Genomic DNA, 26,085 nt, shown 5'->3' with positions numbered 1-26,085 from the left:
TTCAAAAGCAACTACGTTCAGGAATGAGAATGACCGTTTAACATGTTCCCTTTCGGCCCCAGCGTACTGATTGGCATTACATTTGCAATTTCTTTTAGCAATTTAAGGAAAAATCCAGCAAATTCCTTAGGGGCAAGATGCTATTTGTTTGAGGCAAATAGTGGAATCACTTACATTAACTAGCAGGTTATGGTGATTCTTAACTCACAGTGTATCTCTGTATCTCAAAACGTGCTTTCTGATTTTTGCACTAAAAATGAGCGTATTGTTAAGTCTTGTTTTTTCCAGTGAGGCATGGTCTGTTTACTTTAGCAGCAACCATTTTGTTAAATATTTTGTGTAAATTGGCTTTAGATCTATAGTGTCCAATATATAACTAGTATCTAGATGAATTCATGTTAAACTTTTTGATTGCTTAGTAACCTGGGGTATTTTTGTTTTTTAGATTGGGCGCACAGAAAGAGTTGAAAACTGCCTCTCTCCAAAATTCTCAAAGAAGTTCCTGGTGGATTACTACTTTGAGCAGGTTCAAAAATTGAAATTTGGAATTTATGATATTGACAACAAAACCATTGACTTGAAGGATGATGACTTCTTGGGATATTTTGAATGCACCCTGGGACAGGTAAGTACAATGTTTTTGATATAATTCCATGTCCCAAATACCCTGGGAGCATTGTTACAAATCTGGGTCATATACTTATCAAGAAAAAAATTGACTCTCGCTGGAATTCAGAACATTTTTTAGAAGATCAAACTTGATATATCCTTGCTACAACCAGATTTTTTTAACCCATTTTTGACCCAAGTTAAACTACTGTGACTAAGGTGAAAATGCCATATTTATAGAACATCATTTACCTCTGTTTATTTCTTGAGCTTTGATAAGCAACCGCACAAAGTTGTACTTTCTTAATTGTACACTTCCAAACACTTCCTGATTATTGAAGTGATTATCATAAATCGTACAATAACTTAATTCTCAAATCCTATTTGAATATGCAGTGCATGGGTTCAGCGTCATCATCTTGTAGCCTTAACTGGGATGAAAATAATATAATTCATTCCATTTAGGATTACAGTTTCAATTGCTAACTACATGTAGCCTCTTTTTTTGTGTAGGCGTCTAATTGATAGATTTCTGTGTGAGAAATTACCCCGTTTAAAAAACAAAAAGAGGCGCGATTCTCCGAAATGGAGACAAAGTCCCGACGCCCGCTCCCAGCCCCCTATTCTGCCGCCCCCGGGGGGCTATGAGCGGCGTTGCGTATTTTACGCGTGCTGGGCCTTGGCGACACGTAAATGATGCAGCCGGCGTCGCGTAAATGAAGTCACCCGCGCATGCGCGGTTGCCGTCCTCCCTGAGGCCGCCCCGCAAGAAGATGGCGGATGGATCTTGCGGGGTGGCGGAGGAAAGGAGGTCCTCCTTTAGAGAGGTTGGCCTGCCGATCGGTGGGCCCCGATCGCGGGCCAGACCCATCGGAGGCCCTCCCAGGTGCAGGAACCCCCCCCCACAGGTTGCCTCCCCCAGCGTTCCCGTGCAGTTCCCACTGGCAGCGGACTGCGGCGGCGGGAATCTGTCGTGCTGGGGCGGCTGCTCGGCCCATTCGGGCCGGAGAATCGGCGCTCGCCTTTTGCAAACGGCGAGAGGCGATTCTGTGAGCGGCCAGCCGTGATTCTCGGCGCGCTGGTTTGGCGGGGGGGGGGGGGGGGGGTGTGGGAGAATGGCGTGCGGGTGGCAGGACTCACGCGGTGCCACGGCGATTCTCCCATCCGGCATGGGGGGGGGGAGAATTCCGCCCAAGGTGTATTTCGGAAATAGTTGCACTCTGGATCATTGTTGATCTGGTCTGTAATGAACTGTAATATCATTGGTCGAGTAACCCAGAGGTCCAAGCTAATGTTTTGTTGGCATGAGTAATGTACGAACATATGAACATACGAAATAGAAGTAGGCCTTTCGGCCCCTCAAATTTGCGTTTCACAGTAGTGACTGACCATAAACTGTTATTTGGGTTACTTAAAGAAGATATCACCACTGCCTGGATTCGACTTTGGGCATCAACACTCTCGACATATGAATACACCTTAGAGCATCGATCCCAGAGTCCGGATCACTAACGCTGATGCTTTCAGTTGTCTCTCATTACCCGTAATGTATTACCCCCACCAGTGCCAGAACAAATTGTAATGGCTTTAAACTTCTGAGAGACACTGCCAGTATCCGCAAAACAAATCAGAACTTGGGCGCAAAGGGACCCTATACTATCAAATGCCACGAGTATGATGTTAAGCGGGGGTTTCAATGTTTGAGGTTTTAGAGGCCAAGAAACCTCATTTGGTTCGCAAAAGATGAGTTAAGCAATGAAGAAGGTGTAATCCTTTGGGGATCACGGGTGGTTGTTCCCAATCCCGGGAGATGATTATTGTCGGAAGAATTACGTAGTGCCCACCTGGGAATATCAAAAATGAAAATATTGACAAGAAGCTACATGTGGTGGCCCAGCATTGACGCTGAAATAACGGACATAACTATGTGACCAATGTCAGGAACAGTGGAACCTAACTGTTGCTGCCCTTCTTCTATGCCTATGGGAATGGTTTGGTAGGCCTTGGGTAATAGTACAAATTGACTTAAAGGCCCTTTCAAGGGCTTAATGTTTCTTTTATTAGTGGATGCACACTGCAAATGGACAGATGTATGTCAGATGAAGTCAACTACCTCCTACCCAATGGTCAGAAAGTCACATCAGTGTTTCTGCATCCATAGAGTTCGAGAAATGCGTGGCTTTCAATGGCATTAAGCAGTAAAAACAGCACCATACCACCCGTCATCAAACAGGTTGGAGGAGCAAGCTGTACAAACGTTCCAAGCCTGGAATTATAAAGCAGTTGCCAGCATCCATAGAGATCAAGGTTGCACGGTTTTTAATAGCCACAGCGACACCTGGTATTGCCCCAACAGAACTGCTAATAGGATGTGCCTGTGTCCCAGAATGAGCTTAATATTTCCAAATTTGGCGACAAGGGTAGAGTCCAGGCAAGATATTCAGAAAAGAAATCCTGACTTGTCAAAGGCAGATCTTTTTGAGGTGAGCAAGCCAGTTTTCATAAGGAACTTTTGGAAGAAGTCCTAACTGGGCCTCGGAAATCGTTGTTGCAAAGACTAGGCCAGTATCATATGTGGCAAGAAGCCAGGAATATATCCTACGGTAACATTTGGATCTATTTGAGGGGAAAAAAGAGCCTCCGCCAGAGCCAGTAGGGCCACCAACCCAACACATGCCCATCAGTAGTACTGATCAAAATGTTGAGAGAACCGAACAGGTCACCATGAACCCAGAGCCTGTTGATGTGGAGCTGAAGAAACATCAGCGGAAGATGTACTGGAACTAGTAGAAGCTAATGGATTGGATTGGATTGGATTTGTTTATTGTCACGTGTATAGAGGTACAGTGAAAAATATTGTTCTGCGTACAGCTCAGACAGATCATTCCACACATGAAAAGAAAATACATAGGGCAAACATAAAATACACAATGTAAATACTTAGACAGAGGCATTAGTTGAAACATACAGAAGTGTACCACTAGTCAGTAGAGAATATGTGTGAAGAGATCAGACCAGTCCATAAGAGGGTCATTTAGGAGTCTGGTAACAGCGGAAAAGAAGTGTGTGTTTTCAGACTTTTGTATCTCCTGCCTGATGGAAGAAGTTGGAAGAGTGAGTAAGCCGGGTGGGAGGGGTCTTTGATTATGCAGCCTGCTTTCCCCAGGCAGGGGGAGGTGTAGATGGAGTCAATGGATGGGAAGCAGGTTTGTGTGATGGACTGGGTGGTGTTCACGACTCTCTAGTTTCTTATGGTCTTGGGCCTAGCAGTTACCATACCAGGCTGTGATGCAGCCAGATAGGATGCTTTCTATGATGCATCTGTAAAAGTTGGGAAGAGTCAATGTGGTCATGCCGAATTTCCTTAGTTTCCTGAGGAAGTATGTGCTTTCATTTCATTTCATTTTTCTTGGTTGTAACGCCAACGTTGGTGAACCAGGACAGATTGTTGGTGATCTGCATAACCAGGAATTTGAAGCTGTCACCCATCTCATCTCCACCTCGGCCCCATTGATGCAGACAGGGTTGTGTACAATACTTTGCTTCCTGAAGTCAATGACCAGCTCTTTAGTTTTGCTGACGTTCAGCGACAGATTGTTGTCATTACACCACTCCACCACGTTCTCTATCTCACTCCTGTATTCTGACTCACCGTTGTTCGAGATCTGACCCACTACGGTTGTGTCGTCAGCAAACATGTAGATGGCCGGATTGGCTTGCCCGAGTGAGACAACCTCCAAGGAGACCCCCAACCTGTGATACTTTCACTCTCTCAATACAGAAGGAAGTCCCTGGTTAGACTGGGATATTGATATTGGCATCTCTAGGCATTAGGGGACCTGAGGGGGGAAGGATGTTGCAGCAATTCTCGGAGACCACATGACTTCTCATCCAATAGGATCGCGTGCAGCTTAAAGGAGAGCATGGGTTTCAACCCTGTAGTTTCTTGCCTGGACATGAAAAGTGTAGTCGGAGTGTGAATTATAATCCTACGAGTAATGATAATTGGAGAGGATTCTTCGAGACAGGATTTACGCCCATTTGGAAACAAATGGATGTATTAGCGAGATGCAGCATGATTTTGTGAAGGGGAGGTCGTGTTATACTAACTTGATCGAGTTTTTTGCGAAAGTTTACAAAATGGATGATGAAGGTAGATCAGTGGATGTTGTCTACTTGGACTTCAGAAAGGCCTTTGAAAGGTTTCCCATGGCAGACTGGTACAGAAGGTGAAGTCATACGGAATCAGAGGTGAGCTGGCCAGATGGATACAGGACTGGCTCGGTCTTGGAAGACAGAGGGTAGCAGTGGAAGGGTGCTTTCTGAATGGAGGAATGGTGATGTTCCACAGGATCAGTTCTGGGACCTTTACTGTTTGTAGTATATATAAGTGATTTGGAGGAAAATGTAACTGGTCTGAAGTTTGTGGATGACACAAAGGTTGTGGATAGCCATAAGGACGGTCAGAGGATGTAGATTGGTTGGAGTCTTGGGTGGAGAAATTGAAGATGGAGTTTAATCTGGACAAATGTGAGGTAATGCATTTTGGAAGGTCTAATACAGGTGGGAAATAGGCCAGCGGATGGAGAAGATCAAGGATAAATGGGAAGCGGAGTTGGGAGGGGAGATCAATTGGGGAGAATGGAGTGAGCCACTTCGTAGAGTAAACAGGACTGCCTCTTAATGCAAGGATGAGCCTGACATAGTTTAAGGTGGTGTACAGGGTGCATATGACTCGGGTGAGAATGAATGGGTTCTTTCAGGGTGTAGCAGGTGGATGTAAGAGGTGTGGGCGGGGCCAGCGAATCATACGCACATGTTTCGGGGTTGCAAAATATTGGGAAGATGACTGGAGTATTCGCAGTCTTAGCCAGGATAGTGGAGGAGGAGGTGGACCCGGACTCTTTGATGGCGGCATTTGGGGTTTCAGAGAAGCTGGAGCTCATGGAGAGGAGGAAGGCCGATGTCTTGGCCTTCGCCTCTCTGATTGCATGGCGGCGAATTTTGCTGGAGTGGCTGTCGGCATCACCAACGGGGGTAGCGGCTTGGTTGGGGGACCTGTAGGACTTCCTGCGATTAGAGAAGTTAAAGTATGAGTTAAGGGGCTCTTCATGGGAGTTTGAGGAAAGGTGGGTGAAGTTTGTGACCGTGTTTGAGGGGCTGTTCGTCGTGGGGGTGGGGGGTGGAAAAGGGGAAAAATCTGTCCAGACTGTATAGTTGATAGTTGGGAAGTATGTTTTCCGGGATGTTTATTTGCTGTAACCTGTTTTCAGACATATTTGTAATAGAATGCATTTTTAAAAAAATACAGGTGGGAAATAAACAGTAAATGGCAGAACGCTTAAAATTATTGACAGGCAGAGGGATCTGGTCCACATGTCACTTAAAATGGCAAAGCAGTTGCAGAAGGTAGCCAAGAAAGCATACGGCATGCTTGTCTTCATCGGCTGGGGCAAGAGTATAACATTTGGCAAGTCGTGCTGCAGCTGTAGAGAACCCTAGTTAGGCCATACTTGGGAATATAGTGTTCAATTCTGGTTGCCATACTATCAGAAGGATGTGAAGGCTTTGGAGAGGATACAGAAGAGATTTACCAGATGTTGCCTGGTATGGAGAGCATTAGCTATGAGGAGAGGTTAGATAAACACGGTTTGTTCTCGCTGGAACAATGAAGGTTGAGGAGTGACCTGATTGAAGTCTACAACATTATGAGGGGCACGAACAGAATAGATAGTCAGAAGCTTTTTCCCAGGGTGAAAGAGTCAATTACAAGGGGACATAGGTTTAAGATGCAAGGGGCAAGTTTTGTACACGAGGGTATTGGCCCCTGGAACTTGTTGCTGGAGGAGGTGGTACGATAGTGATATTTAAGGGGCGTCTTGACAAATACATGAATAAAATGGGAATAGAGGGATACAGACCTTGGAAATGTAGAAGGTTTTAGATAAGACGGGCAGCATTGTCGGTGCAGCCATGGAGGGCTGAAGGGCCTGTTCCTTTGTCAAAGAGTTAGGTTTAAGGAACTGTCTTAAAGGAAGAGAGCGAGATAGAGGGAGGGAACTTAAGAGAGGCAATTCCAGAGTTTAGAGCTCTGATAGCTGAAGGTACGGTATCGAAAATGGAGCAATGAAATGCCAGAAGCCAAAATTGGACGATAGCAGAGATTTCCGATGATTGTAGGGCTGGAGCAAGTTAGAGATAGGGAGAGACGAGGCCTCGGAGTGACTTGAAAACAAGAATGGGAATTTTGAAATTCAGGCGCTGCCAGAGTGGGAACCGAGCACAAGGGTGATGGATGAATGGGACTTGATATGATTTAAAATAAGTTTTGAATGAGTTCTTTACTCTGGGTGCAAGGTGGCAGGTTGGCCAGGAGAGCATTAGAATAGTCAAGGCTGGAGATAAAATGCAGCACGGAATGAGGGTTTCCACAATCGATGAGCTGAGACAGATAAAAATAAATAGCTGAAGAAAATGTAAATATACATTTTGAAATCCTATATTAGTTGTGTTTTAATGTGGTTTCCTTCCATTACATGTAGGACTATAAATGTCTGTTCATTCTATATGCTACTTAACACTGTCACTTTTTATGTACTGTTTGATTATTAATTTGACTGTTAACAGTTTGTGAGAATTCAAGACTCCCGGTTGGCTATTTTTAAGTTCAGGTTCTGCTTCTTAATTATTGGTTATGTCAGTGAGTAAATTAATAATGTAGATTGGGTAGGTCCTAAAGGCCAGTTTTTCTTGATTAACTCGTATCATCTGGGCATTGTTTAGCTCCAGAAAATTACGTTTGTTGATCATTTTGGAGTTCGGAATACCTCGTGAGAACACACACAAAATGGTGTGCAGCAGTGGTTCAAAATGTGATCGAAAAATAAAAAATAGAATCAGGAGGAGGCCATACAGCCTTTCGAGCCTGTCCCATGGAAGGGGCCATTCTGCCCTTTGAGCCTGCTCTGCCATTCATCATGATCATGGCTGAAGGGACAGCACGACGCAGTGGGTAGCACTGCTGCCGCCGAGGTTCCAGGTTCGATCCCGGCTCTGGGTCACTGTCCGCGGGGAGTTTACACATTCTCCCTGTGTTTGCGTGGGTTTCATCCCCACAACCCAAAGCTGTGCAGGGTAGGTGGATTGGCCACACTAAATTGCCACTTAATTGGAAGAAAATGAATTGGGTACTCTAAATTTATATATTTTTAAAAATGACCATGGCTGATGATCAAGTTCAACCTTGATAGCGCCTTGCAGCATGCCGTCACTTTAAGGCATATTACAACGGATCGCACAGGCAAATAACACTGAACAGATTTTAAAATTTCTCCTTTCAAATGTTCCTTAAAACATATGCAGACATTGGTTCTAAAATCTAGCAGTATTCTGAATTAAAATAAGGGAACAAATTATAAAAGTAGTGAAAATATGGTTTGGCGAATTCTGACCTTAGATCAGTTAACACAAAAATGAAGGTGGCCTATGTGTTCATTATCTTTTTAAAACAATGCCATCCCTTCACCCAATAGGTTTATTGCCATCTTCCATGAGTTTCAATTATAGATGATAAAGGATATGGATTATTTCCCGTCTTCAGGTTTCACATTGACAAAAAAGGATAAATCCATAGATCTAATAAAGCTAATCTGTAACCACTGCAATGTGAAAATGAGCACAGTAAGAAGTCTTACAACACCAGGTTAAAGTCCAACAGGTTTGTTTCAAACACGAGCTTTCGGAGCACGGCTCCTTCTTCAGGTGAATGGCCATTCACCTGAAGAAGGAGCCGTGCTCCGAAAGCTCGTGTTTGAAACAAACCTGTTGGACTTTAACCTGGTGTTGTAAGACTTCTTACTGTGCTCACCCCAGTCCAACGCCGGCATCTCCACATCATGTGAAAATGAAGCATTGCTTGGTTCCTGCATCCAATAACATGCTCATAATTTCAAACTTGAATGCCATCAGACCTAGACTATTGATTATTACTATAAACCTCCGTGCAGTTGATATTTATATGCCTAGTGCAAATTAGTTTCTAAAAACCCTTCTAATTTTTAGTTAGTCAGTTCATTTTTCCAAAGTTCACATCTCTGGTTAATCATTTCGATCTTGTTTATGTGCACCACACACTAACGCACAGGACCAAGAAACTAATCTACAAGGCATGTATCCTCAGCACATTGCATTATGGCAAAGAAAACCCGGACAACTTTACACCTACCAACACGAAAATGGCTCAATAACCTCCATCTTTGATTACTACGACACAATCTTGGCATCACATGGAAAGGCAAAGTCAACAGTGAAGCAATCCTTACTAGAGCAAGCATAATGCCAATGAAGCAAAAAAAATGCTTTGCTGGCTTGGGAAATATACGCAGGATGGAAGACGGCCATAGATCTGAGATATACTATATAGGAAAGCGGCCTGTGCCAAGAGAGCAGCAGGGCACCCAAAGCTTTGATTAAAAGACGCTGTCAAAAGCCCTCAACATGGATTGCGATGAGTGGTGAAACTCGGTCGACAATTGATGCAAATTGTTACATTATTTGTATGCAGGAATTCACCGCCATGGTGACACATGTTTTAAGATGCTCCAAAGCAGACTCCAGCCTTGCAATTGAAGTATCGGCAGAGATTATCCCATGCCACCAAAAAGGAACACATGTGTGGCCTTTCCTGAATCGGTTTGTTCGGTGCAGCAGATCTCGCCAAATCTCTGGAGCTGTACTCCTATCATCTCTCACAGATGGAAGGATGCCAATCACAGTTTATGTTACATTTAGGCACATTGACAGAAACTTTTAGTGTAGGTGTGATGAATTAGCATGCCAGCTTTCTTCACTGCGACTGCTATATTTGAGGTACTCAGCAGGATAGTGTGCATGAGTGATTCACTGTGTCTTGTTTGCTGATCCACATATTTTATTTAACCACTTCCTAAAGAGAAGTTCTTGATCTTTCCTTGTGGAATAGCTGCGTACATTTATGAAGTGAAAATCATTGGTGAGAACTGATGGGCAATACAGTATTGGTTTGTTGCACTGTCGGCCTTTCCTTTGGTACCATGCTGGACCAGGCAATATCATTTCATTTTCAGCTTTTTTGCTTGCTGTTGTGAAATTTTCCTGGTCAGTTTAGAAATCGTTATATCAGGAGCATTCACAGCATATCATCAAGCTGATTGTGGTCCAATTGTTTTTACAGATCGTCTCGAGCAAGAAACTGATGAGACCACTCGTGCTGAAAAATGGAAAGCTTGCAGGGAAAGGAATGATCTCGGTAAAGACCTAAATTGCTTTAGACACTATGCTCACGTGGGATGTAGATTGAAATGCTAAACATTGAACATTGAAATGTTAAAGTTCAACAAGTTATTGTGGTAATGTTTCAGGCAATTTTTGATTTGTGAAGCTATTTGCAAGATTAAAGTAATTTTAATAGCTCAAACAATATTTTCAGTAGGTGTGTTTGCCTAAAGGTTCATTTAGGCATTTAAATTGGTTCCATGAGTATATAAGCACAAGAGTATACTGTACATCGCTTGGGGCAAAAGCTCTATTGTTTGTCTATTGGGGTATAAAATCCTTGATGTAATCTTGAAAATTAGAATCTTAGTAAAATGTAAACCACCTGAGGGTGATTTTATTTCCAACATAATGTTCTAAGATCTTCTTCAGTTCTCTGCCTAAGACCAGATCCTTGGCAACTATTTGTCAAATGCACGGCTAAGTGGCATGATTTTTAAAAAAATTGCGCGTTGAGTGAGGAGGCCAGCATTGAGTCTGCATCCGCTGGAATCGGGATCTAACTCCATGGTATTGGTGTTTTCTGCCTCACGCACTCTAGCCATCAAGCCAACTGAACTAATTAGCATTAGGGGCTGGTTTAGCACACTGGGCTAAATAGCTGGCTTTTAAAGCAGACCCAGGCAGGCCAGCAGCACGGTTCACTTCCCGTACCAGCCTCCCTGAACAGGCGCCGGAATGTGGCGACTAGGGACTTTTCACAGTAACTTCATTTGAAGCCTACTTGTGACAATAAGCGATTTTCTTTTCATTTCGTTTCATTTCCAGATTCTATGATATGGTGGCAGAAATTGTACTTGCCCAATCTACTGCAAATCATAGGTTAAATTCTGCTTTTTTTGTAGTTTTTAAGATGAGCAGCCTATAGATATTATTCAGCTGGCAGTGTGGCAACTTATTCTTACTTGAATTAGCAACAAATATGACCATATGAATCAAATGGTATTTAATTGTAAAATTGTTATCAATAAACCTAGTAAGAAGGAAGTAAATAGATGACTCAAAATTACCTTAGTTTTTCAATTCTCAGAGGCAGAATTATTGCACCTCAGCTAATTTTACACAATGTTTGCATCCTTGCAACAATATAGGCAAGTTTCCAAACCCAGACCATGGAACGGTACTTTATAGGATCATGTGACTTAAAAAAAAATCTCCTTGGCTTTTAGATTTTGGCAGAAGAAGTGAAAGATAACAGAATAATAAACTTACAAGTTCAAGCACGGAATCTGGATAAGAAGGTATTGTTAAACTTTGTCCAAAAATTATTATTTTTTATATACTCCTCAGGGACACAGTGGTTAGCACTGCTGCCTCACAGAACCAGAGACCTGGATTCGATTCCAACCTAGCGGGACTGTGTGAAGTTTGCAATAGATGGATTGGCTATACTAAATTTCTGCGAGGTGGGATTGCGGAGATAGGGCGGAGGATTGGGCCTGTGTAGGGTGGTGCTCTTTCAGAGGCTCAGTGCAGACGTGATGGGCTGAATGGCCTCCTTCTGCACGGTAGGGATTCTATGATCTGTTCCACCACAGCACATCTGTTTGCCCTGAGGAGGTAATGGTGGGCCTTCTTGCAGTGTGCAGTCAAGTTGCTACAATTTAATAAAGTTGACTGGTTGCTAGTCCACTTCACATGAACAGTTAGGATTCAACCACATTGGTGTGAGACTGGAGTCACATTATAAATCAAACTAGGTAAGGGTGGTGGGATCCTTCCCTCAAGAACATCAAATGCTTTTTTTAATGTCAAACCTACAGCTGTGAGTGTCTATTACTGATATCAGCTTTTTAACTCTTGATATAGTAATAAACAAAGAATTAAAATTCTCAAACTTGTGCGATTTAAATTTCCACTCTCTGGATTATGAGCATCTGGGTTATTTAGATAGGAAAGATAACTGCTATACTAAAGTCCCACTTCCCACAATTATGAGGCCCTGGTCTTTGGAGCTTCTTTCTTTTCAGTGTAAGGCATCATTAATAAATAAAGTTGTTGGTTTACCTCTGCGAAAGTTGTTGGTTTACAATTGTATGGTATTTATATCTAAACTATAATTGTTCCACTCTTTATTACTCCTGCTGGTGATGGCTAGGATCTCTTTGGAAAATCAGATCCTTATTTAGAGTTCCACAAACAGACTGAGGATGGAAACTGGCAAGTGACACACAGGACAGAGGTAAGATATCTCTCCTCACAGATAACATCAAATATTAACACGCTGATATTTTACTTTAGTCTTTCTTACGTGGAGGTTCTAATAGTGTATTTAAGGCTTTCAAAATAGTGGTACTTTTAATACGTGTATTTCCTCCGGGCGCTGCAGTTTCCTCCCACAGCCCAAAGATATGCAGGTTAGGTGGGGTTATGGAGCCATGAGGAGAAGGTGGGGGAGTGGGCCGGTGTGTGGTGCTCTTTCAGAGGGTCAGTGCAAACTTGATGGGCGGAATGATCTCCTTCTGCACTGTAGGAATTCAATGATTCATGTTCTGTTGCCCAAGTTTGTGCTCTGAACATTGTAAATAGCTTGTAACTGTCACTGCTGTCCTATATTGTCACATGCCTGTAGAACTGGTGGTCCCAACTTAAATGGGAAAGCTGTAAACTGGGTAGTCACATGTGCCTAGAGATGACGTGGGCACAGAAAGTAAGATGTTCGTAGCATGGGTATTCTTCCCCAACCCGTACAGACACACAGCATGTAAGAGCTACTAGAATTGTTAAATAAACCCTCTGTTTATTAGTCCCTTGTCGTCAGTCTATGCAACCCAGCAACTTGTATAGCTGATTTATCCAAGACTTGGGGCAGGATGTTTGTGGAACCCGCCGTGTGTTTTGTGAAGGCAGCCCACCATTGGGCAGCGGTGGACCTTCTGGTCCCGCTGTTGTCAACAGGAGTTTCCTGTTGAATGCACCCCTCGCCACCGTGAAACCCACCTTGGGGGTGCGCCATCGGAGGGACCAGCAGATCCCACCGGTGTGAATGGTTGGAAAGTTCTGGTATAGGTGTTAGGCAAGCAGTTTGGCACCATGGGGGAATGAAAAGCTTGAGAGGTATTAGAGAGTTGCAGCAGGTGGTGTTGACATAAAGATGGATGCTGACTTCCTGGCTTCAGATAATGTCACCAACGTGTAAAGGGGAATAGGGGGAGGCCAAGGGGATACTCCAGTAGTGATTATTGTATACACAATCACTGTGGAATAATGTTTAAGATTTTACTTTGTTCTTTCAATTTCTTCTCCATTTCTTTTCAGGTCATAAAAAACAATTTGAATCCCAGTTGGAAAGCATTTAAAACCTCTTTGCATTCTCTCTGTAATGGTGACTTGCAGAAACCTGTCAAGGTATTCAGTTTCGCTTCAATAAATAACATTACATATACATATTCAAAAGATCAGTTCTCATTAATTGGAGGCATGAGAAAATATTTACGCTGACATGATTGTGTTGCTATAGAGCAGGGTTTTCCTTCTTACAGCTTGGCATGAAATTTGATCCCTTTGAGAAAAAGGCACCTGTTTTTCTAGCTTGGTATTGGTTGATGTGTTATTGCTTAACTGTGTGTGTAATTCCAGGTCCCACATTCCCTCACATGAATAGAGTTTGTGAATCCTGTGATTGCGTGGGTGGGACAGTGCTGTTACCGGTATTGAAATTATAGATTTTTAAAAAAGAAATTTACTGTTTTAACCCTGGAAACCTGTATTCGAGAAACGGTTTGAGATTTCTAAATGTTGACCTTTCTAAAAATGTACATTTAACTGTGCTTGACAAAGGGCCAAATTTTGATGACGGGTGGGGTGGGGAACTTAGGTCTGAATAATGCACACTGTTCCTACAGCATTGCAAATTAGCCAGCAATTTAAGAGTGAAGAAGTAATACCCATGAAATGTGAATGACCACAAATTACTAGTCAATGTGCACAGTCTGCTATTAGCTTTGCAAAAACAGCAACCAAAACCCAGATGACCATTGATTTTTAGAAGTGGCTGCATTTGCACTGTAAATGACCATTAAATTTGCCACAGAAGATTAAGGCCAGGAATTTCCCCAATATCGATAAAGGCCAATGTCAGGCGGGAAAAGTGGTGTTGATGCTGCAGACGGCAATGCCCACTTTCTCCTTGTAGTGCATGCAGAACTTTGAAAACAGAAGTTTAAAGTCCCAAGTCCCACGACGTATCACTGGCGGGGTGACTTCTGAATTGCCCACCCCACCATCAACTTAGACACTTGATGATCTGGAAACCATTGTTAAAGGCCAGTCTCGCGCACAGTGAGCAAACCAGTTATCCAGGTGCAGCTCTACCCAGGCAGTGCCAGGATTATACCAGTGGTGATGCCAGGGAATCCTTTCTCTCCTCCTAGCGCTGCACTCACCTGAGATCCTCGGGAAGTACAGCTGGCCAGGTACACTCCTTCGGAGACCAGTCATGCTTCACACTGTTCTGACATCTTACTGCCGTGGATAGATTTTGTGACATGGGGGTGTTGAGGTGGAGAATGATTCCACCATTTGAGCCAGATAATGATATGTTAATTTATTAGAATGTTCCCAAAGTTCAACATCGGAAACGCAGCCCAGGGAGGGGACAGTTGCGGCATCCTTTCACACCATGTAAAATGCAACATTGCAGGGTCTTGTAGTAAAATGGCAAGCAACGGTGTGTGCACATTCAGGACCCTGACCTTCCCGTTGCTTGTCATTTTAACACAAGACCCTGTTCCCATGCCCACATGTCTGTTCTTGGCCTGCTGCACTGTTCCAGTGAAGCTCAACGCAAACTGGAGGAACAGCATCTCATCTTCCGGTTAGGCACGCTACAGCCTTCTGGTCTCAACATCAAGTTCAACAACTTCAGTTGATTTGCTCTGCCCCACCTCGACCCCTTTGTTTTCATTCCATTTCATTTTAACTGTCTTTTACCTTTTATTTCTTTCTTGTCTTTCTTACATATATATATTCCCCCCTTTCTTTACCTTTTCTCCCCTTTGCTTTCCCCTTCCCCTCTCTCCTACCCATGTCCCCCCTCCCCCACATCTACATCTGTCACAGCTTACCCCCCGATTTTAGCTTCTCTGTTGTTTGGCCTTTCACACATTTTATTCTCTCTGGGGACTGCCGATAGCACTCTCTTCCCTTGGTTTCTGCGGTTCGCACCGCTCCAGCTGCTGATCCCGGCGCGAACTGTGCGCTGTGGGATCCACGCAAACGCAATTGCACCGGCGCCAACGAGGACATGTGCGGTGGTGCCGGTACCACGTGCGCAGTGGCCCCCTTCAATGCGCCGGCCCCGACGCTACAGGGGCCGACGCGTAGGAAAGGAGGCCCCCAGCCACAGAGGCCAGCCCGCCGATCGGTGGGACCGATCGCGGGCCAGGCCACAACGGAGGCCCCCCCCCCCCCCCCCCCCCCCCCCCCCCACAGGCTGCCACCCGACCCTTTGCACACAGAGGTCCCGCCGGTCCAGAGCAGGTTAGAATGGCACCGGCGGGACTCGGCTCTTTTCTTACGGCTGCTCAGCCCATCCGTGCCGGAGAATCAGCGGGCCAGCCGCATAGAGCGGCCCACGACCGCCGCCAGGCCAAACACACCGGTGCCAATTGAATCGCGTGCTGGCGTCGGGGCGGCATGGACCATTCGCGGGGATTCTTCGGCCCGGCCCAGGGCTGGGAGAATCCCGCCCCATGTGTCTGCTACCCTTGTTCCTCTAGATATTAATGGCCATGGGTTCAGAAGGTATTGCCTTGGGGATCTTTTACAAGCACTATCTGATCGCTACATACATGGAGTAAATTATAGTGCAATTCTTAAACTTTTATAACAATTGGAATGGCATCATAGCTTAAACCTGTTGACTCATCATCACATAAAACCAAAAATGTTTTTTACACTTTGAGTGACAATCTTTTGTTACTCAGTTACATGAATTGTTATTGATGCATCTTATGGCAAATGCATAAATTTGTCGTGCTCTATGCAGCTTAGTCTGGTGAGATGCAGAGATTTGTGGCTTGCACTTTGACTCAAAAGTCATTTAAGGTTGCAATTTACATGAAAATGGTATAATTCCTGAGGGTTGGGATGAGGAAGGAATGTTTGCTCCTTTTACTAACAAACATCTTAACTTCTTTTGTCAGGTGGAATGCTATGACTATGATAATGATGGGTCACATGACTTAATAGGCACATTTGAGACCAACGTTGCCAAACTTCAAGAAGCATCACAGAACGCAGTAAGATTTCTCTTTAATTTTGGTTTCAATTGGTCACTGTTCAATAATTTAAAAAAAAATTTAGAGTACGCAATTAATTTTTTCCAATTAAGGGGCACTTTAGCATGGCCAATCCACCTACCCTGCACATCTTTGGGTTGTGGGGGTGAAACCCATGCAAGCACGAGAAGAATGTGCTAACTCCAGAGCCAGGATCGAACCTGGGACCTGGGTGTCATGGGGCAGCAGTACTAACCACTGCGCCACTGTGCTGCCCCGTCACTGTTCAATAATGGGATGATAAAAACGTAAGAACATAAGAACTAGGAGCAGGAGTAGGCCATCTGGACCCTTGAGCCTGCTCCGCCATTCAGTGAGATCATGGCTGATCTCTTGGGGGATTCAGCTCCACTTTCGGGCCCGAACACCATAACCCTTAATCCCTTCATTCTTCAAAAAACTATTTGTCTTTATCTGAAAAACATTTAATGAAGGAACCTCAACTGCGTCATTGGGCAAGGAATTCACCCTTTGGGTGAAGGGACTGGTTTAGCACACTGGGCTAAATCGCTGGCTTTTAAAGCAGACCAAGGCATGCCAGCAGCACGGTTCAATTCCCGTACCAGCCTCCCCGAACAGGCGCCGGAATGTGGCGACTAGGGGCTTTTCACAGTAACTTCATTGAAGCCTAGCCATGCCAATAAGCGATTTTCATTTTCAAGAAGTTGCTCCTAAACTCAGTCCTAAATCTACTTCCCCTTATTTTGAGGCTATGTCCCCTAGTTCTGCTTTCACCCGCCAGTGGAAACAACTTGCTCGCATCTATCCTCTCTATTCCCTTCATAATTTTATATGTTTCTATAAGGTCCTCCCTCATCCTTCTAAATTCCAATGAGTACAGTCCCAGTCTACTCAACCTCTCCTCGTAATCCAACCCCTTCAGCTCTGGGATTAACCTAGTGAATCTCCTCTGCACACTCTCCAGCGCCAGTACGTGATGCTGAAATCTGCAGTTTTATTTTTGGGTGTATGCTTGCAAATTATATTTGGCTATAATCGAGTCTTGTCTATGATGATAAATTTTGTATGCTGTAATTGAATAGAAGCCAGACAACCCAACAGATCTATGATGATGATTATGCTCCACTTGAGCTTCCTCCCACCTTGCATCATCTGCTATCAGCAGGTCTTTTTCTAATATAACTGATACTTCCTCTGACTGCCATCCTTCCACATTGTTGCTTTGACAAAGAAAGCAATTATCCCAGTTCTGGCAGGGATTCCACCTGCCTTCAACTTTGAGACTGGCAGGAGGGGTTCAATGGGTGGATGGGGATGGTAGTCCAGCTGGTCACCCTCCTTTGGTCTCCGGAACCCCTTTCCACATCGGGCGCACTCTCCCCTTCCCTCCGCCACAAGTTGCTCCCTTCCCCAAGGCCTCTCCACCATGACCCATCACACCACTCCCTCGGCATGATCTCCACTCCAAACCGTGACACTCCCCACACCGAGTCCTGGACTCTGGAACTTAGAATCTGAAATCTGCTCGTAGTCCCTTCCGTGGCCACCGCTGGCGGGTCCTGGTACTGCTGTGACTACAATGATGCCAGCCAATCAGATTGGCCAACAGCTCTTTGAGGCAGGGCTTCCTCCTCAGTGAGGGTGAAAATCTGACTCCGGCCAATTAAAGCTGTTCAGGGCCACCATGACACATTGGGAGAGTTCACTTCTCTTGATACTTGCATTTGATTCTGGTGTGATTAAATTGCTTCACTTGTGTCCCTGTCTGGCGGTATCATTGCCCATACATTGTGCAATTAAATTCACTTGCAAAAAATTAAGAGTTGAAATTTGTTTAGAGCTGAGGAATGATAGGAACCAGTCCTCTTGCTTTATTCACACATTTGGTGAGCCAACAACACGGGATGTGCCTCCACAGCTTGCTGAATAAGAAAATATATTCGTGCCAGCATTGACCCTTGGGTGAGTGCATGGGAGAGGTTAGAGCGAGCTCCGTTGGGAGGAACGGGCAATTGTGACACATGTGGAGTCGAAAATCACTTTTCCTTCTCCTGACTTTGAAAAAAGTGTTTTACTTTCCTAAGCTGCTTTTAGTTGACGAACTGCGAATGAAGCCTGACTGACTTGCCCTGCCGATTGCTAATTAATTTTGTAAAGGGAAATGGACAATAGATCCCTTGTTAATATATTCAAGGGGCATGTAGCAGTGGGACTAAAACCTGTGCAAATTGGGTGCGGTTCACCCACTGCTGAAATTGAATGCTTTCTTGGGCATAAAATGGATACGAGGCAAAACATGTTTTACCGCATAGTACAGTGACCATGAATATTTATATTTCTTTTATTTTGAGACGAAACATCAGTTGTTTGAGTATTTTGATGTCAAAAGGAAATTTTCCTCTGCTGTTAGGTTCAGTAGTGTCACATTACTATCTTGAGGAGATACTGCAGTCCGATTCTGATATTCATGCTTCTCTCACAGACTGAGTTTGAATGTATTAATCCCAAGAAAAAACAGAAGAAAAAGAATTACAAAAATTCAGGAACTGTGATTGTTAAATCATGTCAGGTATGTTTGGGTTTTTCTTTCGTTTAATAAAATGTTTCTAAATTAAGCTAGCACAGTATCATGGGAATATACCCCTTGTGTGATTTTGAGCTAATCATAGAATCTCTGCAGTGCAGAAGGAATCTATTCGGCCCATTGTGTCTTCACCAAACCTCTGAAAGGGCACCTCACCTAGGATCCAGGCCCTCACCCTAACCCCTGTAGTCCCGCAACTGCACCTAACCATTTATAATAATAACCTTTATTGTAACAAGTAGGCTTACATTAACACTGCAATGAAGTTAGTGAAAAGCCCCTAGTCGCCACACTCTGGCGCCTGTTCGGGTACACTTGAGGGAGAATTCAGAATGTCCAATTCACCTAACAGCACGTCTTTCGGGACTTGTGGGAAGAAATCGGAGCATCCGGAGGAAACCCATGCAGACACAGGGAGAACGTGCAGACTCCACACAGGCAGTGACCCAAGCCGGGAATCGAACCCGGGACCCTGGCGCTGTGAAGCAACAGTGCTAACCACTGTGTTATATTGGACACTAAGGGACAATTTAGCATGGCCAATCCACCTAACCTGCCCATCTTTGGACTGTCTGAGAACCCGGAGGAAACGCACGCAGACACAGAGAGAAAATGAGAAGTCCACAGAGACAGCTGGAATTGAGCCTGGGTTCCTGCCGCTGAGCGGCAGCACTGCTAACCACTGTACCACTCTGCTGCCCATGGATTAGTTTAGCTACCCAGGCACTAAACCTGGACATGCAATTATTTTCCTTTATTTTCCAGTGTTAAGATTAAGTGTAGAAAATAAATTGGCATTTATATGGCACTTCTCACTTCCTTGGTAAGTTCCCAAATACTACACGATAAATGAATAACTACACAGCTTTGTAGGCAACTGATACAGTCAATTTGTGCACAGCAAGCTAACACATTGAGATTAATAATCAATTATTTATCTTAATTTGGAGGTGTGAGCTGAGGGATCAATGTGGGCTATGACATCAATAGAATTCATCATTCTTCAAAGAAAGTACATCTAAAATTGACCTTGGTGTATTGCATTTGAAAGTCAGCTCCTTCCAAAATATCAGCCGACAGTTTAGTTCAGAGGCAAATCCGACTGCAAAATCAAATTAGCAATGCAAATTATTTTCCTTAATGCGACTTGCTTTCTGCAGTCCATACTTGAAATAGTTGCACTGGGCAGCAAAGCCATTTTCCCTCACTCCTATATTAAATATTTTACATAATACAACTAAATAGAACATAGAACTACACAGTGGATAGCATTGCTGCCTCACGGCGCCGAGGTCCCAGGTTCGATCCCGGCTCTGGGTCACTGTCCGTGTGGAGTTTGCACATTCTCCCCGTGTTTGTGTGGGTTTCGCCCCCACAGCCTAAAAAAGATGTGCGGCGTAGGTGGATTGGCTATGCTAAATTGCCCCATAATTGGAGAAAATGAATTGGGTACTCTAAATTTATTTGAAAAAACAGTGCAGAAGGAGGCCATTTGACCCATCGAGTCTGCACCGACCCACTTAAGCCCTCACTTCCACCCTATCCCTGTATCCCAATAACCCCTCCTAACCTTTTGGACACTAAGGGCAATTTAGCATGGCCAATCCACCTAACCTGCACGTCTTTGGACTGTGGGAGGAAACCGGGGCACCTGGAGGAAACAAACACAGACATGGGGAGAACGTGCAGACTCCGCACAGACAGTGACCCAGCAGGGAATCGAACCTGGGACCCTGGCGCTGTGAAGCCACAGTGCTAGCCACTTGTGCTACCGTGCTGTCCATGGAATTTACGTAACTTATTAAAAAAAACTGTATTGTCTTTGCCAAGTCATATTTGCATAATTTGAACATTTTCACTATTTGAGTGCTGAACTTTGGTAACTATGTTTTTAATTATTCGTAATTACTAATGCGAAAACATAAGGAGAATTTAGAGTTTGAGGAGAGAAGCAGAAAACTGACCAAAATGTCTTGGCATCAATCCAATGATCTGGAGGTAAAATATCTGCTAAGAATCCTTCAGATTGACCCTTGGTGTGTTCCGGCCTAGAAAATCCATACTGAAGTGCACTGGACGCATGCTAAATAAAGGACTGTAGTTAATTGTGACATCGCCTAAGGTAGAATGATCAGCGGTCTAAATGAGAATTTGTATTCACAGACTCTTCCTCCCCCCCCCATTGGCTATGTCAAAAGATAGCTAATGAAACTGCAAGGAGAGTCACAACTGTCTGTTTTTATTGTAAAAAATGTAAGGAACTGATGATTTAAATGACTCGATAGCTTAATAGTTCCATTGAGCTTATCCATCTTCCATGCATGTTTGTGTCTACTCTTAACAATCCCAAGGGAACCCCTTACCTTTCCGAAAGGGGCACATCGACTCACCATCTAATGCTGGTAGGTTTAGACGTTTTTTCTTAAATGCCTAAAGCCTCTTTGGAGACCTGCATGATGAATATTCTTTCTGTTTGAAGGCAGCTGCTCTTTTCCATGTGGAGCTGCTTCTGTGAACCAAGGATATGCAAACTACAATGAAAGTTACCTGTCCTTCAGGGATTTGGATCACTTGCCAATCCTACCTTTCTGGAAATTGTTCATCTCAACTAACTTGGCTTACCAGTGCTAACATCAGGTCATTTATGAGCTAGGGAAGTTGGGAATTCTCTGTGCATGAAACAATTAAAATTAATTTTGATAGCCTTGTGTTGGATAGGAAGGGAAGAGTGAAGCAGAACAGACTGAAGATGAGCAGGTCTTTAGCTTCTCATCACTCAACTATGGAGGGTGAGTGGATGGAGGTTGAGTGACATGAGTAACAATGGAGCTAGAATGAGGGGAGCAGAGGAATTGAGTGGGTCCTTTTGGCGAATAAGAGGTAGGGGTAGTAATGGGGGTGATGGCTGTAGAAAGGAAAGGATATGGGAGACGGTGAAGGATCCATGAGAGGGAGAGAATGAGGTTGATTGGCATTAATGAGGGAGGGAACATGAGGAGGAAGATCACTTCAGTGCCATATATATTGCTTTCAACTCCATCCCAAGTGTAGCCTGCAGCTATTGTGACTTCTTTCACCATCAATTTCATACCACCCACAACCGTTCCAGAAACTAAATAAAAGACCTTGAGAGAAACAAGAGACCAGGATAAAAGAATAGTCAGAGAAATATTAATATAAAGACAGATGAGCAGGTGACTGTCTTCTCCAAATTCCCATACAGATCACCATGGGAGATCATTAAAATGGAATTAATCAATCCAGTGATTGTTGAATAAAATCCATAGCAAATTTGACAATGTGCATTGTTATTTTTTGCCACATGTTAATCCAATTAAATGTTTCATCAACAGATTGTGAAAGAATATTCTTTCCTGGACTACATTATGGGTGGCTGTCAGATGAACTTTACTGTAAGCAAGTTTTATTTAAAATTTTAAATGAATTACTTTAGTATCAGTGGAACTTGATGTATTCTCCACGGCAACTTCTATAAATTGAAGTTGTTGGATAACATACACCCTTCAAGATCTCAACCAAGTCATTTAATGAATGCAAAGATCAGCTCAATTTAATATTTGAAAATTAAATAGAAGATTGTTAAAACACTCAGCAGGTCAGGCAAAATTTTTGGAAAGAGAAACTAATTGTCTAGGTCATGGTTACCCAAACCTTTTGAGCTGCGGAACCCCTTGTGACATCCAAAGAGTATCGGGGAACCCAAAGCATTCTTATAACATCAACGCCTCTTTCCTTTGCTGCAATATAGTGAACACAATATCTGTGAACACAGAAATCAAATGTAAACAAGTCCTTCTAGCTGTATCAATGCATATATCAGGAATTTGGAAGAGGCACACAGTCACAGATACATTCAACACCTCCATGACCCTCTCACATTAAACCCTGGCCAAACCATCCATCCCTGGCCCTTTAACATTAACCACTGGAAGTGGTTAATAACAGAAATGTTATTTCTGGGTTTCCTAACCAATTCATACAAGTAAGCGAGATGTCGACCTGCTTGAGGTATTTTCTGCCCCAGTTTTTAAAAGGACACACCAAACATGTAATTTGGGAGTTAGGAGCACAACAAAAGCAATTGGCAGAATGAAATTCAGATGTCCAAAGGCTGTGCCTTGTTTTAGTGACAGCTCCCTGTATGTGCTTTGGAGGGAACAGAGAGAAGAGAGTTGCCTTTTCAAGTGGCCAGATCACTGGACTGATGGAACTTGAGTGAACCTCGCAACTGTGAGAGCATTCTGGTAGCATTGAGTGCATCATATACGGCCACTTCCTATTCCTTCTCATTGACCTCTGAAGAGGATCCTTGCACCTGTTCCACCTGCAGGTCCAAGCTTTGCTGCAATGTAAGTTTATGCAGAACTCTGTATGCCACGACCATTCTAGAGAACATGCCTGATGTGTATGATGGGATCTCCAGATATGGCCAGGCACCTGAGTGTTTTCAGCAGGCCATGATATATATTTTCATGGCTTTCATTGTATTGCTCTGAGGCCTCATTGGTTGGATTCCTCATTTGTGTCACCAACAATGTTGTAATTAGGCAGCCAGCCGCCAAACTACTTTAGAGGTACCTATCCGGGAGGTTTGACCGGCACAGATTGAAAATATCTCAATAGAGTCCTTACAGTGCATCAGCACCTCAGGTCTACACCGACCCTCTGAAAGAGCACCCTACCTCGGCCCACTCCACCACCCTATCCCTGTAACCCCACCTAACATTTGGACACTAAGGGGCATTTGGTCATTGCCAATCCACCTAACATGCACATCTTTGGACTGTGGGAGGAAATCAGAGCACCCGGAGGAAACCCACGCAGACATTGGGAGAATGTGCAAACTCCTCACAGTCAGTTACCCAAGTCTGAATTAAACCCTGTTCCCTCGCGCCGTGAGACAGAGGTGCGAACAACTGTGCCATTCTCTTGGCAGCTGCCTGGGAATCTTGTATTCACCTGTATAAAAAATTTTGTTTTGGATGTTCATCAATGTACATTGATGAAGTGGAAGTATTTCATGATGGATATCCCTGGGTGAACTTGGGTGTTTTAATTACTGCCTGTGTACAGTAAATGATGCCATGCGACTGTGGGAAGTCAGCCAAGCTGCTTCCTAACCCGAAGCACCTGCTCATTCTGACTAGTGCCATCACGGGAAAAGTAAATATAATTATCAGCCCTCAGGCCAAAGCCATCAATCATCCATCTGGTAAAGAGCACCTTCTTCAAAAAAGGCTGCAAATGTCTGTACCCAATGTTAATTGTATAACAATTGTGGTTCATTATATGCAGATGGATAATGTTGATTGGGTTGTTACTTGAGTACATATGTAAAGAGATATTTTGGATGCAATCTAACCAAAATAAAACAGTGTGCCATTCTTGGCGGGATTAGCGGGGTCTACAAGTGGCAGGAACAACCCCCCTATCTATCAGCACACTGTCTTGTTTACATGTCCCGACGCAGAACGCCCCATCAAGGCCACACTTTGCCGCGGAGCTCCTCAGTGCAAGAAGGGATTGGGATGCCAATTGTCAAATGGCACCCTGATCTCATGAATTCCAAAGCAACCACCCCAACTCCCCTGCCGCGGGAACCTTGGGGGTTGTGGGTGGGGGCAGCGGGGGTGGGGGGGGGGGGTGCACCCTGTAAGATATGGACCGGGCTCCTCTGGGCCTGGTTCCTGGTGCAGGTACCATGGCAGTTTTGCACCCTGGCAGTGCCTCTGCCAAAGTGGCAATGCCACCTGGGCACACTGGCAGAGCCAGGCTGTCACTCAGGTGGCACAGCCAAGGTGCCAGGCTGGCACTGCCAGGTGACACCAACCGTGCCAGGGCAGCACCAGCAGTGCCAGCGTGTCACTTTGCCCAGTAACCAACCACCCGGGGGCCCCAATCTCCTGGGAGATCCCCCCCCCCCAGGTACCATTCCACCTGGTCCCTGTTTGTGGGGACAAGTACTGAACGGCGCGCAATGGGGTGTCCTCGGTGAGGCCGGTACTTGCGGGTGGCTTTTCGATCCGGTGAAGGCAGAAGTAAGTTAGCTTCTAAGCCGACTTCACTCTTGTGTGATCGCCACTTCTTGCAAGATCTGGTTAGATCTCATGAGGTGTAAGGACTGATGGGAAGCGCAGGGGGTGGGGTGATTCTTCTCATGGCATTTACCGGCCGCGTCACACCCCTGTTCGGGCACCCTCTATTTTATGGGTGATCAAAAGAGAATCTAAAGAGACACTGACTGTCACTGGGGTGAGGATTGAATTAGGGGGCAGGTGCTTTCAATGTTTCCCTCAGAAGAAATTTAAACTGAGTAAAGATTGACTCTGGTTTTATCCTTTACAAACTGGCTGTCAGAGGTTTTAATTAACTGAGCACCTGGAAAGTTTATACTCTCGCTGTAGTGTGCCTGGGCATGGTCTGCAGTGAGCTGTATTTCTCTGTTGATCCCATACTCTTCCATTGAACTACATTTCTGTGTCTTTGTTGCTGCTGTTGGTGCTGGCCATTATCTTGGGGTCCATCTGAGATATGGAGTAACAAGATATCAGCAGCACCCACACTGATCTAATAGGTCAGAACTTCAAAGTGCAGATCAGATGTGTAAACCTCCTAAGTTATAAAACTAACTTCCCGGCACAAGTACTATGAGTAAAGCCTTTAACACAAACAGGCAAGAAAGCAGCTGTGAATTTTATGTACTTATTGGCATATTTCCCTGCCATGTACCCACTGCCCTCAATTGTCACCATGTTCTCACCTCGCTTCCCTGAGAAGTTCCAGAAATACTGGGAAATACACGAACAGTGTTGTTGTTGTTGACCAATTAACACATTGAAATTGACAATACCGAAGGGATTAAAAAGTACAAAACTGGGAAGTAAGAATACTGGTCAGAACTGTTTTTCCTATTGGGTGTCAAGCTGGTTTGGAAGGGCTGGGTGTGTGGTCAGAGTGCAACCTAATGCATTGAGGTTAAATGCAGAAGTAGGTGGGTTGGAACAATAGTGTTTTTTTCAGGACTTCTCGCTATCCATTCAACTTTAAACCCATATTAAAGTTTCCCCAAATATTTTGGGTCAATTCTCTTTCATCAGACCCTGCATATTTGCAAAGTACACTGACGATACCTACTAATAAAAGATCCATAATTTGTAACTTGGAAAAGATAAACCAATTATTTCATTTTTTAAACTTCTAACAGAGATCAGTACTTTAGTAAAGTCCATAAATGTATAAAACAAAAGCCTAAAGGAATGACTCGTGGAATGTCATAAGTGTGTTTACTTACCTTGCTTTTTTAAAAAGATTTCCAAT

At 44.1% G+C, this 26,085-nt stretch overlaps 1 protein-coding gene across 5 annotated transcripts in view; it reads left to right on the top strand.

The window, feature by feature from the left end:
- LOC119972434 (copine-3-like) overlaps positions 1–26,085 on the top strand; it is a 108,678-nt gene that overhangs the window by 50,435 nt on the left and 32,158 nt on the right. For 4 of the 5 annotated variants that reach the window (XM_038809120.1, XM_038809119.1, XM_038809117.1 and 1 more), the window contains exons 3-10: positions 446–625; positions 9,821–9,895; positions 11,091–11,162; positions 12,020–12,103; positions 13,180–13,269; positions 16,068–16,163; positions 18,646–18,732; positions 22,101–22,160. In XM_038809120.1, the coding sequence (XP_038665048.1) occupies positions 446–625; positions 9,821–9,895; positions 11,091–11,162; positions 12,020–12,103; positions 13,180–13,269; positions 16,068–16,163; positions 18,646–18,732; positions 22,101–22,160 (744 nt within the window). Of the gene's footprint in view, positions 1–445; positions 626–9,816; positions 9,896–11,090; positions 11,163–12,019; positions 12,104–13,179; positions 13,270–16,067; positions 16,164–18,645; positions 18,733–22,100; positions 22,161–26,085 lie in introns of all 5 variants that reach the window. The other variant, XM_038809122.1, reaches the window with a different exon arrangement.

The sequence above is a fragment of the Scyliorhinus canicula genome, chromosome 10, assembly GCF_902713615.1.
Source record: "Scyliorhinus canicula chromosome 10, sScyCan1.1, whole genome shotgun sequence".
NCBI classification, from domain to species: Eukaryota; Metazoa; Chordata; class Chondrichthyes; order Carcharhiniformes; family Scyliorhinidae; genus Scyliorhinus; species Scyliorhinus canicula.
Note: the sequence above shows the minus strand (reverse complement) of the source record. Positions and strands in the feature narration are given on the sequence as shown.